This window comes from Tribolium madens, unplaced genomic scaffold (genome assembly GCF_015345945.1).
Source record: "Tribolium madens isolate multiple individuals breed KSU strain unplaced genomic scaffold, Tmad_KSU_1.1 Scaffold_11;HRSCAF=98;Tcas5.2_LG3b, whole genome shotgun sequence".
Taxonomy (NCBI): Eukaryota; Metazoa; Arthropoda; class Insecta; order Coleoptera; family Tenebrionidae; genus Tribolium; species Tribolium madens.
The window spans coordinates 8,131,398-8,145,140 of NW_025400975.1; the positions used below are offsets into that span (position 1 = coordinate 8,131,398).

A 13,743-nucleotide genomic window follows, 5' to 3' on the forward strand; every position below is an offset into this window, starting at 1 on the left:
CAAAATTGTGAATTGTAAAAGTTGTTTTTTTATTTTGATGAAGATTAGGCAAAGATTTTTTTTCTCACGCTATTACTTCGAATTTCGTGATAACCATAGCTCAAAAAAAATTGCCAAAGATCTCAAAACTAAAAACTTAAAGCTTCAAAATATTTTTTTCTTTCAAAAATCACCAAAAAATTTTGGAAATTTTTTTGTTCCTTTAATTTTTTGGAATAGTGTATATTATTTTACTATTGTTTTTTATTTGTCTTGTAGCACTCGATGGTTGTTTTGGACTGACTGGGGCGAAAACCCGCGAATTGAAAGAATCGGAATGGACGGCACCAAACGTTCGACAATCATCAACACTAAAATCTATTGGCCAAATGGACTTACCCTAGATACTGCGACTCAAAGAGTGTATTTCGCTGATTCAAAACTTGACTTTATCGATTTTTGTTACTACAATGGAACTGGTAGACAACAAGTACTTGCAGGAAGTCACTACCTCCTCCACCCACACTCTTTAACCCTTTTTGAGGACACTCTATACTGGACCGATCGTCAACTCAATCGAGTTTTGTCAGCACACAAATTTAAAGGTTTGAATCATTTTGTGTGATTTTTTTCAGCTTTTTTGTATTAAATTTGAAAAAACTGTTCACGATGCGAGTGAAACTTTTTTTCGCATCAATACACTGATCAAAGCACGAATGAGCAAGAATATAAATGCTACACGGTCAGTATGGGCGCCGCCATATTGGCCTTGGCTGCTCTGCTGAGCGCCTTTCACTTTACTCCCACTCCGCGGCCGGCTGTAATGCGACATGCGATAGATGGACGAAAAAAATTCACTTTAACATAATTCAAATTTTTATTTTTTTTTTTCAGAAATTAAGCAGTATTTTTGTTTTAGGCAATAATCAAACGGTTGTTTCGCATCTAATTTCGCAACCTTTGAGTATCCACGTCCATCATCCCTCTCTACAACCAATTACGGAGAATCCCTGTCAGAATAATCCCTGTCAACACATTTGTTTGTTGTCACCATCGTCCAACACCGGTTATACTTGCAAATGCCGGGCTGGGTTTAAACTAATCTCAGATGGGCGATGCACTGAAGAAGAATTGTCGCTACTTTTGGTGATGACTGGTACCCAAATTATTGACGTTTCTGCCACACCAGGTGACACCTCCGCTGGGTTCCTTATCCCCATTGTAGGGGTCGAAAATGGGGTGCAGATTGAGTACGACCGGAAAAATAGTGTTGTTTTTTGGGTGGAGGGCAAGGAAAATGAGGATGAAAATGTAAGTATTTTTTTTAACGGAAATAACAAGTCAAAATTTTGGTGAAAAAATTGGTAGCAGCTTATAGCGTCGTCAAAAATTGTCAAAAAAATCAAAAAAAATGGCGTTGGGGGAGCGAATCTGTATACTTTGGTTTGAAACCTTGATAAATTTTGAATACAAAAATTTAAAAAAATTATTATTGATTGTAATTTTTGCTAAGAACTAGACTAAAAACATCAAAAATTTTAACATTTTATAAGCAAATATAATTTTATTTATTTGAAATTTTTTTTTTATTTGTGTGATACGCAAAATGTTATAAATAGTGGTTTAAAGTATTTTTTATGTCAATTATTATTGTTTGGAGGACAAAAAACATAGGTGTTCCATTTAAAAAATTAAATTTGGTAGCATTTCCGGCAACACCGGATGTGCTAAAAAAATTTGATACATTTATTAAGAAAGCCAAGAATGAATATTATTACTTAAATATTTACTTTTTGAAAAAAAGAAGTAAGTTTGGGTGTTATCAGCCGGGGCGACTTGGACCGAACACCCTGTACATCCTTTTTCTTCAAACTTTTTGTAGCAAGAACCTCATTTTTGAGAGCAAACAGGCACACAAGATTCATAATAGTCAAAATTTTGAAAACATAACCATATTTTTTTTTAATTTCTAGAGACAAAAACACAGAGCAAACAAACCAATTTTTTTACCAAAATTGTGACTTGGTAATTTCTAGACTTTAATTGAAGAACTCGATCCATTTTTTTTTCCAAAATGGATGTTTTATAGTTTTAAACAGAGTAAGTAATATTAAAGTCAACTCCACAAATTGTTATTTTTTTTATTTAGTCAAGTTGGGACATGTTTCGGCACCCTTGCGCCATCATCAGCCTTATTTATATTAACAAAACAAAAAGACGCCTTAAGTAATAAATTATGTTAATACAATATGACTTTCCCTTGAAAATTGTTACACTTTAAAATAAAAAATACACAAGATTAAAAAATTTAAATGTTTAGTGTCAAAAACTTTTCCTGATTATAACCAATGGAAAAATCAATCCTTCTGCTCAATTTCAAGCAGGAAAGCAACCTTAATCAAAGTATTTCAACAAAATAATGGCTTGAATAAGAGATTTCTTCCAAAATAAAGCAATTTGGACTATTTTGAATTCAGTTTTGTTCGATTTTACCACAGAAATCATTCTAAATGTATTTTATAAAAATAATTGCTTAAAATCAAATTTTAGACCAAAATGAAGCAATTTAAGCTACTTCCAATCCAATTTTGCTCGATTTTAATACAGAAATCATTCTAAATTAAAATATTTTATAAAAATAATTGCCTAAAATTTCTTTCTAGGCCAAAATAAAGCAATTTGTGCTAGTTTCAATTAATTTTAAACCGGAAATAAATCTGTGACAAATAATTTCAACAAATTAATACCTTAAATAAAAGTTTTCTTTCAAAATAATGCAATTTGAGCTACTTCGAAACCAATTTTGCTTAATTTTAACATTGGAATCATTCTAAATTTTATAAAAATTAAATATTTCACAAAACAATAAATAAAGAAAAATTAAATAGTGAAACATTTTTGTTTTTAAAATTTATAAAAGCTTTGGGGGCGATCAACTAAGCAAACTAACTGCAGTATTTTTGGTGTTATAAGTAGAGACCGGATTTTAGGACATTAAAAAATGCAAAAAAGGATCCTAAAAAAAGACATAAAATAGAACATTGTAATAGGAAAATAAGTTCATAGAATCTTAAAAAAACAAATGTTTTTTAATTTACAATATTTCAGAAAATAATTATGTTTTATAAAAAATCAAATTCAGTATGTTTTTGAACGCTTTGCTTGGAGACATTTTGCTTGAAAATATTTTGTTCTTAATTTAAACCTTTTATTAAGAGTAGTTTTTAATTAAATTTTTTTGAAAATATTTGGTTTTATGTTTGAATATTTTAATAAAAACAAAATTTATTTACAAACTTTTTGTGATCATACGGGCTTCGACTCTATTTGATAGAGCAGTAAAAACTCTACAAGTTGCTGGGGTTTTTAAGGGCAAAACCAACCTGAATCAGAGATTTTCAACAAAATAATTGCTTAACAGTTTTCCTTCAAAATAAAGCAATTTGAGCTACTTTCAATCTAGTTTTGTTAAATTTTAACACTGGAGTCATTCTAAATTAAAGTATTTTATAAAAATAATCGCTTAAAATCAAATTTTCGGCCAAAATGAACCAGTTTGTGCCATTTACAAGCGATTTGGCTTAATTTTCAGCCGAAAATCAACCTGAATCTAAGGTTTTTAACAAAATAAATGCTTAAATAACAGGTTTTTTTTGGCAAAATAAAGCAATTTGAGTTATTTTCAATCGATCTGGCTCAATTTTAAACCGGAAATCAATCTGAATCAAATAATTTCAACAAATTAATAGCCTAAATAAAAGTTTTCTTTCAAAATAAAGCAATTTGAGCTACTTCCAAACCAATTTTGCTTAATTTTAACATTGGAATCATTCTAAATTTTATAAAAATAAAATGAAAATATTTTACAAAACAATAAATAAAGAAAAACTAAAAAGTGAAAAAGGAAAATATATAAGAAAATATTCTTTAAAAATAAGTTTTTATTAAAAAAAATGTAGTAAAAATTGGAATTATTTCTTCAAAGAAGAACATTTTTGTTTTTAAAATTTATAAAAGCTTCGGGGGCGGTCAACTAAGCAAAGTAACTGTGCAGTACTTTTGGTGTTACAACTAGAGACCGGATTTTAGGACATTAAAAAATGCAAAAAAGGATCCTAAAAAAAGACAGTAAAAACATAAAATATGACATTGTAATAGGAAAATAGGTCATAGAATCTTAAAAAATAAATGTTTTTTAATTTACAATATCTGAGATAATAATTTATGTTTTATAAAAAACAAATTCACTATGTTTTTGAACGTTTTGCGATATTCCCGTTTTTCTTGAAAATATTTTGTCCAATTTTTATTTTTTTAATTTAAACCTTTTATTAAGAGGAGTTTTTGGAAAAAATCAATCCTTCTGTATATTTTTGCATTGGTTATAATCAGAAAAAATTTTTAACAGTGAACATTTCAATTTTTTAATCTTGTGATTTTTTTATTTTAAAATAACAATTTTCAACACTAAATCATATTGTATTAACATAATTTATTACTTAAGGCGTCTTTTTTTTTTGTTAATAGAAGGCTGATGATGGCGCAAGGGTGCCGAAACATGTCCCAACTTGATTAAATAATAAATTAATATTACTTACTCTGTTTAAAAAAAAAAAAAACTCTAGGCTTGAGTTCTCCGTACCAGTGACTTTGAAATTAAGTTGGCAATATTGTTTCACAGTTCACAGTATGGACCACGCCCTACAGCGGCGGTAACAAAACCCAATTCCTTGGCCTTGACTCCGGTATCGTGGGCTCCGCCTCGGCAATAGCCTTCGACTGGCTCGGTAGAAACCTCTTCATCGGTAATAGAGTCGCTAGCAACTTTGAAGCCGTCCGAGTTGACGGTAAAGTCAAACACCGAACGGTAATTCTCGCCAATGACGGTAACAAAACCTCTGTTGCGAAACCACGCGCCATGTGTCTTGATCCCACTGACGGTAAATTATTCTGGACTGATGAAGGCGGCTCTGGAGTACCACAGAAAATCGGTAAAGTCAACATGGATGGCTCCAATGCTGTGGTTCTAGTAGACGAAGTTGAACGACCCAGTGCCATCACAGTCGACATTGACACGAAAATTCTGTACTATAGTACGCAATTTCCGCCTAGTATTGTCTCGATTGACTACTATGGTAAAAATAGCAAGGTTATTTTAACCGAAGAAAATGCTATTTCGAAACCAAAGGCGTTGGGGGTGATGGGAAGTCGATTGTTTTATTTGGACCCGGTTTATGAGAAGTTGATGCGAGTTGACTTGCCCAATGGGAACAACGCGAAGACTATCCTCGAGAATGAACCCAACTTGAGGACCTTCACGATTTACAGGTATTTACTTTAATTAATAATTTATAAACAATTAGCAGTTGTTATTAACAATTTCTCAATTCATTCCACTCCATTCGATAGAACAGTAAAAACTTTAGAGTTTGCTGGGGTTTTTAAGGGCAAAACCAACCCTCTATTTCCCACAGGAACGAAAATATTAAGAATTGAAATTTTAAATAGAGCTAAAAATGCGGAAAATCAACCTGAATCAAAGATTTTCAACAAAATAATTGCTTAAATAACAGTTTTCTTTTAAAATAAAACAATTTGAGCTACTTTCAATCTAGTTTTGTTTAATTTTAACACTGGAGTCATTATAAATTAATGTATTTTATAAAAATAATCGCTTAAAATCAAATTTTCGGCCAAAATGAAGCAGTTTGTGCTATTTACAAGCGATTTGGCTTAATTTTCAGCCGAAAATCAACCTGAATCTAAGGTTTTTAACAAAATAAATGCTTAAGTAACAGTTTTTTTGCTAAAATAAAGCAATTTGAGCTATTTTCAATCCAATTATGCTTGATTTTAACACAGAAATCATTCTAAATTAAAGTATTTTATAAAAATAATTGCTTAAAATCTCTGTCTAGGCCAAAATAAAGCAATTTGTGCTATTTTCAATCGATTTGGCTCAATCTTATTTCTTTTAAAATAAAGCAGTTTGAGCTACTTCCAAACTAATTTTTGCTTAATTTTAACATTGGAATTATTTTAAATTTTATAAAAACAAAATATAAAAATAAAATATTTGACAAAATAATAAATAAAGAAAAATTAAAAAGTGAAATATTTTTTTCAGAGAAGGACATTTTTGTTTTTAAAATTTATAAAAGCTTTGGGGGCGGTCAACTAAGCAAAGTAACTATGCAATACTTTTGGTGTTACAACTAGAGACCGGATTTTAGGACATTAAAAAATGCAAAAAAAGGATCCTAAAAAAAAAGACAGTAAAAACCTATAATAGAAAAATAGGTCATAGAATCTTAAAAAATCTTAAATGTTTTTTAATTTACAATATTTGAGATAAAAATTTATGTTTTATAAAAAACAAATTCAGTATGTTTTTGAATGCTTTGGGATATTCCCGTTTTGCTTGAAAATATTTTGTCCAGTTTTAGTTTTGCGTGCGTACTTTTTTGTTAATAAAGATTTCTTAATTTAAATCTTCTATAAAAAGGGATTTTTTCATTAAATTTTTTTGAAAATATTTGGTTTTATGTTTGAACATTTTAAGAAAAACACAATTTATTTACAAACTTTTTGCTATCATACGGGCTCCTAAGAAAAATCATTAATTTTTCTATTGACTTGTAATAATTTTTGTTATTTAACTTGCATAAACTCTTTTGCTTTTTCCAAAATCACGAGAAAAATAAACTTTTTGAGTCAGAATAATAATAAAGTTTTATTTATAGATTTGCGCGTTTCAGGTTAAGCAAAAATGTTATGCCTTTGCAGTTTCGGCGCAAAATCAAAAACAAATTTCTTTGTTGAGGGCTTCGCCCCCGAGTAGAACTCACACTATCAGATTTTGTCAAAATTTCTTAAAGAAATGCTTAAATTAAAAAAATGTCAATCGAGAATTTTTTAAAACATCGTGCTACAAAAGACAGTCTGGGAGACTAAGGAAGTGTCTAGAAATACCGGTTTAAAAAATATCTAGATTTACAAACAAAAAAGTTTAAAAATGTCTCAAATAGAAATGCTCAAATTTAAAAAATGTAAATTGAGACTTTTGAAAATATCGTGTTAGAAAAGACAGTTGGGGAGACTAAGAAAATGTCAAGAAATACTGGCTTAAAAAATTTCTAGACTTGCAAAAAAACATTTCAAATTTTTTTAAAGAAATTAAAAAAAATGTCAATCGAGACTTTTTTTAAAACATCGTGCTACAAAAGACAGTCGGGGAGACTAAGGAAGAGTCTAGAAATACTGGTTTAAACAATATCTAGATTTGCAAAAAAAAAACTTGAAAAATTTCTCAAATAAAAATGCTCAAATTAAAAAAATGTAAATTGAAACTTTTGAGAATATCGTGTTACAAAAGACAGTTGGGGAGACTAAGAAAATATCAAAAAATACTGGCTTAAAAAATTTCTAGACTTGCAAGAAAACATTTAAATATTTCGTAAAGAAATGCTCAAATTTAAAAAATTGTCAATTGGGACTTTTTAAAACATTGTGTTGCAAAAGACAGTGGGGGCGACTATTGGAGACTATCAGATTTTGTCAAAATTCTCAACTTCACACTATCAGTTTTTGTTAAAATTTGTAAAGGGGGATCGCGGCTTGGCGGCTCGCCCCCTTCTAAACCTTACACTATCCGATTTTGTCCCTTCTAAACCTCACACTATCTGATTTGCAAATATTTTATATAATTAACAAAAACTCACACTATCGGATTTTGTCAAAATTCATTATTTATATTTATTTAAATTTATTTCTCCCCCTTCGAAACCTCATACTTTCAGATTTCACAATTTTTCTATTAATAAACTGGAAATCTATTTTTGTTTTTGTTACGTCGAAAGACATAATGAATTCATGTCATAACCTCACATTAAAAAATTCAATTAAATAAATTACACATTCCTTGGCCAAATTTCTTTTATAGTCAACACTCCTAACTCTACTAACAAACTTCGAGTCAGAAGGTTTTACTATTTCATACAGAAAAAACATTGTTAGGAGTGACGAAAGTAACAGATAGGCGATAACAAAATCCCGAAATAAAGTTAAAAAAAAATAAATAAATGATTTGTATTTAAAAAATTTGAAAAAACACTAAAATAAAGGACACAAGGGTTATATTTGTTGTATTAGGACGAAACTTTTAAAATTAAATTTTAAAATCAAAAAGGCATTTTACCTAATTAAAACCGTTCCCAAAGCTTTAATTAAAATTTTTCATTTTTAGTATATTTAAAAAAAAAAATTTAACAGGAAACGTCAAATGGTGGACCACCCGTGTCTGCAAGGCAACGGCGGTTGCGAACAGATCTGCCTCCCCGGCGAGGGCAAATCCCGTTCTTGCGCTTGCGGCGTCGGTTACAAAAAAGAAAACGAGATAAGTTGCACCCCTTACAAAACCTTCGCTGTGGTAGCCCAACTCGACATGGTCCGAGGCTACAGTCTCAAAGACAGTTCCGAAGCCATGGTCCCCATCAGCGGCCCCGGCCACCACATCCTCCACATCGACGTCCACTACCTGGAATCCTGGATCTACTGGGTGGAGCACAATCGCGTCACGTGGAACGGAATCTTCCGAATCCGGCCGAACGGAACCGAACTCCAACACATCATCAAAACGGGAATTGGGAGTAACGGAATCCGGGGATTGGCCATCGATTGGGTTTCCCGGAATTTATATTTCACCAATGTGTTCCCCCATGAGAATTATGTGGAAGTGTGTTGGTTGGATGGTACCAACCGGAAGGTGATTTTCAAGACTACTACTGACTCCCCAAGGGAACTAGCAGTGAACCCATTGAAACGCATCCTCTACTGGATCGATTATGGGCAGTACCCCCGGATCGGAAAGGCTAATCTGGACGGGTCGGGCTGGGGGCCCCTCATCACCTCGGGGATAAGCAACCCAACGGATTTGACCATCGATATGAACACCCATGACGTGTACTGGATCGACTCCAAACTCGACACCATCCAGAAAATCTCCCACAGTGGGGGTAACCGCCAAATCATCAGACGCAACTTACCCAACCCAATGGGTATCGCAGTGCACAAAAGCGAGGTTTATTGGGTCGACCGCAACCTCAGGACTGTCTTCAAAGCCTCGAAAATTCCAGGGAATACCACCCTTCCCATGCGAGTCCGGACCAACCTTCAAGGGTTGCGCGACATTGCCATTTTCGACGTCACCAACCAACCCACCGATGAGACCAACCCTTGCAAATTCCGAAATGGGGGTTGTGAACAACTCTGTTTCTCATTCCCGGGGGATGGAACCACGAGGAGCACCCTCAAGTGCGATTGCGCGACCGGGAACCTCGCCCCCGACGGGCGGAAATGCGAATACGCGAATGAGTATCTAGTGTTTTCGACACGGACTGAAATAAGGGCAATTAACCTCGATCCAAGGTCCACAAACACACCCTTTAGCCCTATTGGTAACCTCACAAACGTGGTAGGGATCGATTTTGACTACAAAGACCAGAAATTGTTGTTTACCCAAATCCGGCCATGGGCCCGCATCGCTTATATGCCGGCAACTAATCCCAAAAACACCGATATTAAGAATATCATCAGTCGCGGGATTAATCCCGAAGGGATTGCGTACGACTGGACCCAAAAGAAGGTTTATTGGACGGATTCTAGCAACCACAGTATTTACGCCATGAATTTAGATGGGTCACATTTAGTGATGATTGCTAGAGTGGAGCGTCCTCGAGCTATAGTTATCGACCCTTGTAAAGGTACTCTCTACTATACCGACTGGGGGAAATTTGGTACCAATGGCAAAATTATCCGAACCACCATGGCTGGGTCCTTGAAACGGGTCATAATCGACAAGAATTTGGCCCAACCTTCGGGTTTAGCCCTTGATTATAAGGACAAGAAGTTGTATTGGACCGACGCCGTGCGTGAGAAGATCGAAAGGGCGGATTTGGATGGGCAAAACCGAGAAGTTCTCGTCTCTGCGACCATTTACCCGTTTTCCATAACCGTCCATGGGGATTATATCTACTGGACCGATTTGCAACTAAGAGGTGTTTATCGGGCTGAGAAACACACCGGGAATAATATGGTCGAGATGGTTAAGAGATTGGAGGATAGTCCTAGGGATATTCAAGTTTATACAACCACACGACAGACTTGTAGTGTCAATCCGTGTAATATTAATAATGGTGGGTGTGCACAGAGTTGTCATCCTGGACCAAATTCCACGGCGGAGTGTCGATGTGATGATAATACGAAGTTGGTCAATGAGGGGAGGATGTGTGTCGCTAAGAATTTGACTTGTGATACGAGTAAATTTTATTGTGCTAATGGGAGGTGTATTTCGAGGATGTGGGCCTGTGATGGGGAGGATGATTGTGGAGATAATAGTGATGAAGACACCAATTATTGCTGTAAGTATGATAGAAAATTAAATTTGCTTTAAAACGGTACTAAACATGGGAGGTTATCACTAATAAGTCCGGAGCTTCGGGTGTCAAAAATCCACCAAAATTTCGACAAAAATCCAAAAAAATTGATCCATATAACGTTTTTTATGTTTCTGAAGTCTTAAAGAGTCAAAAAAGTGCATAAAACGTTAAAATTAAAAAAATTAAAATTTAAAAAATTACGAATTTTTCGAGTTAGCAGAACTGTGCCTCAATGATATAATATTTTGACCTAAACCTATGTAAAATGTTCCGGGGAATCGATTGGCGTCAAAAAAAGTGCAAAATTCCTAATAGTTTTGAAGTTATAGTTGGATTTATATTTTCCATACTTTAGACTTTATCACAAATTTTCTCGATAACTATTTATCGTTAAACACTGATCTTTTTTGACATTTTGTTGTAAAATTTTATGAAAATAACTCAAGTGGTTTCAGAGGAACTAATAATGGATTGTAATCACTCTGTATATCTGTAACGAAGTTTATTTGACAAGTTACAGTTATTTTTCAATGTAGAATAACGATCTAAATCGAGCGAAATAAGAATTAAGTTTGCACGAGGTAGTAAAAAATGCATTTTAGACTTAATTTTGAAAAGAAGTAAGGTAAATTTTGCAATTTTTAGCCTAGTTTTGGCAAATATCTTAAAACTAGCATATTTTTAAGTAAAAACCGCGATAATTCGTGAAATGAGACGAAAATAACACATTTCGGCTCTATTTAGACTTACTGCTTTGTTTTTTTTTTTAAATGAGTTTCTTAGTGATTTTTTAAACAAGTAAAAAAGTAGAAAATCTTTTAAATTGAGAGAACCATTTGAAAACAAAACATTTCACTCTTCATTCTGTAATTTTTTTAACTTGTTTTGACAAATTTTTCAAAATTTACTGTTTGCTGAAAGTCACTCTTAATTTAGCTAAATAAGTAAAAATAACGCATTTTAGACCTAATTTTACGATTTTTTTGGCCAAATCTTTAGCAATTAATGTGTTTTTAAATGCTAATAAATGTGCAAAATAGTCAAAAACAACACATTTGGCAAAATTTTGTGATTTTTACATTTATAGAGGTCTTAAACACTCAAAAAAGTGCATAAAACGTTATTGGGTTAAATTTAAAAAATTACGAATTTTTCGAGTTAGCAGATTTTTACTTTTTTTTGTTTTGTAAATTGCGGCAAAACTGTGCCTCAATGACATAATATTTTGACCTAAACCTATGTAAAATGTTCCGGGGAATCGATTGGCGTCAAAAAAACTGCAAAATTCCTAATAGTTTTGAAGTTATAGTCGGATTTATATTTTCCATACTTTAGACTTTATCACAAATTTTCTCGATAACTATTTATCGTAGAACACTGATCTTTTTTTATATGATAGAAAATTAAATTTGCTTTCCAACGGTACCAAACATAAGATGTTATTACCAATAAGTCCGGAGTTATTGGCAATAGACCGCTCCGGGTACCAAAATTTTGACGAAATAATCAAATTTTACTTTGGATTAAATGAAATTGACATTAAATGTGACAGCTATGTCATTCGTAGTGGATTGTTTCCACGATAATTGGTACGCTCAAAATTCTTACTTTTTGATTTTGCAGCGCGGTGTAGAGTTTAGTTTAAACCCAAATAACTCGAGAACGGTACATTTTGGCGATATGGAACAAGAGTACCTTTTTTATAAAAAAAATGATTGCGCTTTTGATTTTTGGCATCAAAAATACGTGTTAATAGGCTGAAAAAAAGAGTTATGACCCAAAAACTGTAAGGGTCTCATTGTTACCGGAAATGTATAGCTTTTACAAGACTTTCGTTTACACCATATCAAAAAGTGTCCTTTTTTCCCTTGACATGCGAAGTTTCATAATAATCGGATAAACGATACAAAAAAATCATTTTTCATACCGATTTTTGGAAAGCTGTAATTTTTCTATTTTTTTGAGGTAGGTTAGTAATTTTTATCTTTCTTTCAGCTTTCCACTCTTGCTCCCCGAACGAATTCCGTTGTGCCAACGGTCGCTGCATATTCAAATCATGGAAATGCGACCACGAGAACGACTGCAAAGACGGTTCCGACGAAAAGGATTGCCAATATCCACCTTGTGCTGTCGGGGAGTTCACTTGTGCCAATCACAGATGCATTCCCATGTCTCAGGTAACAAAACCAAGTATTTCCCCAAACTTTTGCTTAATCAAATCACACATATACAGGTTTGCAACGGCGTAAATGACTGCAAAGACAACGTGACATCTGACGAGACCCACGAACGTTGTCCCCAAAACACCACATGTCCTGCTAACCACCTAAAATGCGAGAAAACCAACATTTGTGTCGAACCTTATTGGTTATGTGACGGCGATAATGATTGCGGTGATAATTCCGATGAAAATCCATTGCATTGTGCACAAAGGACTTGTCCTCAAAATAGTTTCAGGTGTCCTAATCATCGTTGCATTCCTGCGACTTGGTTAGTGGAAAAAATTCAAATGAAAATTTAATTATAACACGAAATAAATTATTTTAGGTATTGTGATGGTGATGATGATTGTGGTGATGGAGCTGACGAACCGCCGGAGTATTGCAAGAGTGAGGGCCGGACTTGTTTCGGTGATTTGTTCACTTGTGATAACGGAAATTGTGTTCCACGAATTTATATCTGTGATGGCGATAATGACTGCTTGGATAACAGCGATGAGGACAGCAGACACGAATGCAGTAAGTTATTCGAATTTATTAAAAATTTGTGAAATTGCAAAATTAGTTTTTTCGAATTTTTTATTTTTTACCACTAGTAATAGAAACATCAAATTATACCTTAATCAAATTTAATTATACAGGGTGCGCCAGAACTCGCGCCCCAGAGAAAAAATTTCAAGTAAGATAAGATACCAGGAACATGAAAAAAATGTTTAAAAAATTCTATCTGTCAAAAAATTTTGACATTGATTTTTTGACATTTGACATATTTTTATATCTATTTAATGATACTGATGATCTTGTATATGTTTTTTTACAATTATTTAAAAGGTACAAAAATTTTGACAATAAAAGCCACAAATAACATTGAATAGAGTTACAATTTAGGATACAGCTTCCTTGTTTCCTCTTTTAATAGCCTATAGCAAAAAAACTTGGAAAATTATTTTTCCAACAGAAATAAATAGAGTTAAAGTGTAAACTTTAAACCCTCATAACTTCGAAATTTTTATAGATAAAATTTTTTTAACATTTTTTTCCATGTTCCTGGTATCTTACCTTATATGACATTTTTCTCTGGGGCGCGAGTTCTGGCGCACCCTGTATAA

General features: G+C 33.0%; 1 protein-coding gene across 1 annotated transcript in view; it reads left to right on the forward strand.

Annotated features, from left to right (window-relative positions):
• The window catches only part of LOC123005118 (low-density lipoprotein receptor-related protein 2), a 110,032-nt gene that overhangs the window by 76,733 nt on the left and 19,556 nt on the right, over positions 1-13,743 (forward strand). The window contains exons 13-19 of the mRNA XM_044398740.1: positions 259-584; positions 899-1,290; positions 4,661-5,307; positions 8,251-10,397; positions 12,411-12,592; positions 12,649-12,905; positions 12,963-13,153. Of these exons, the coding sequence (XP_044254675.1) occupies positions 259-584; positions 899-1,290; positions 4,661-5,307; positions 8,251-10,397; positions 12,411-12,592; positions 12,649-12,905; positions 12,963-13,153 (4,142 nt within the window). The remainder of the gene's footprint in view (positions 1-258; positions 585-898; positions 1,291-4,660; positions 5,308-8,250; positions 10,398-12,410; positions 12,593-12,648; positions 12,906-12,962; positions 13,154-13,743) is intronic.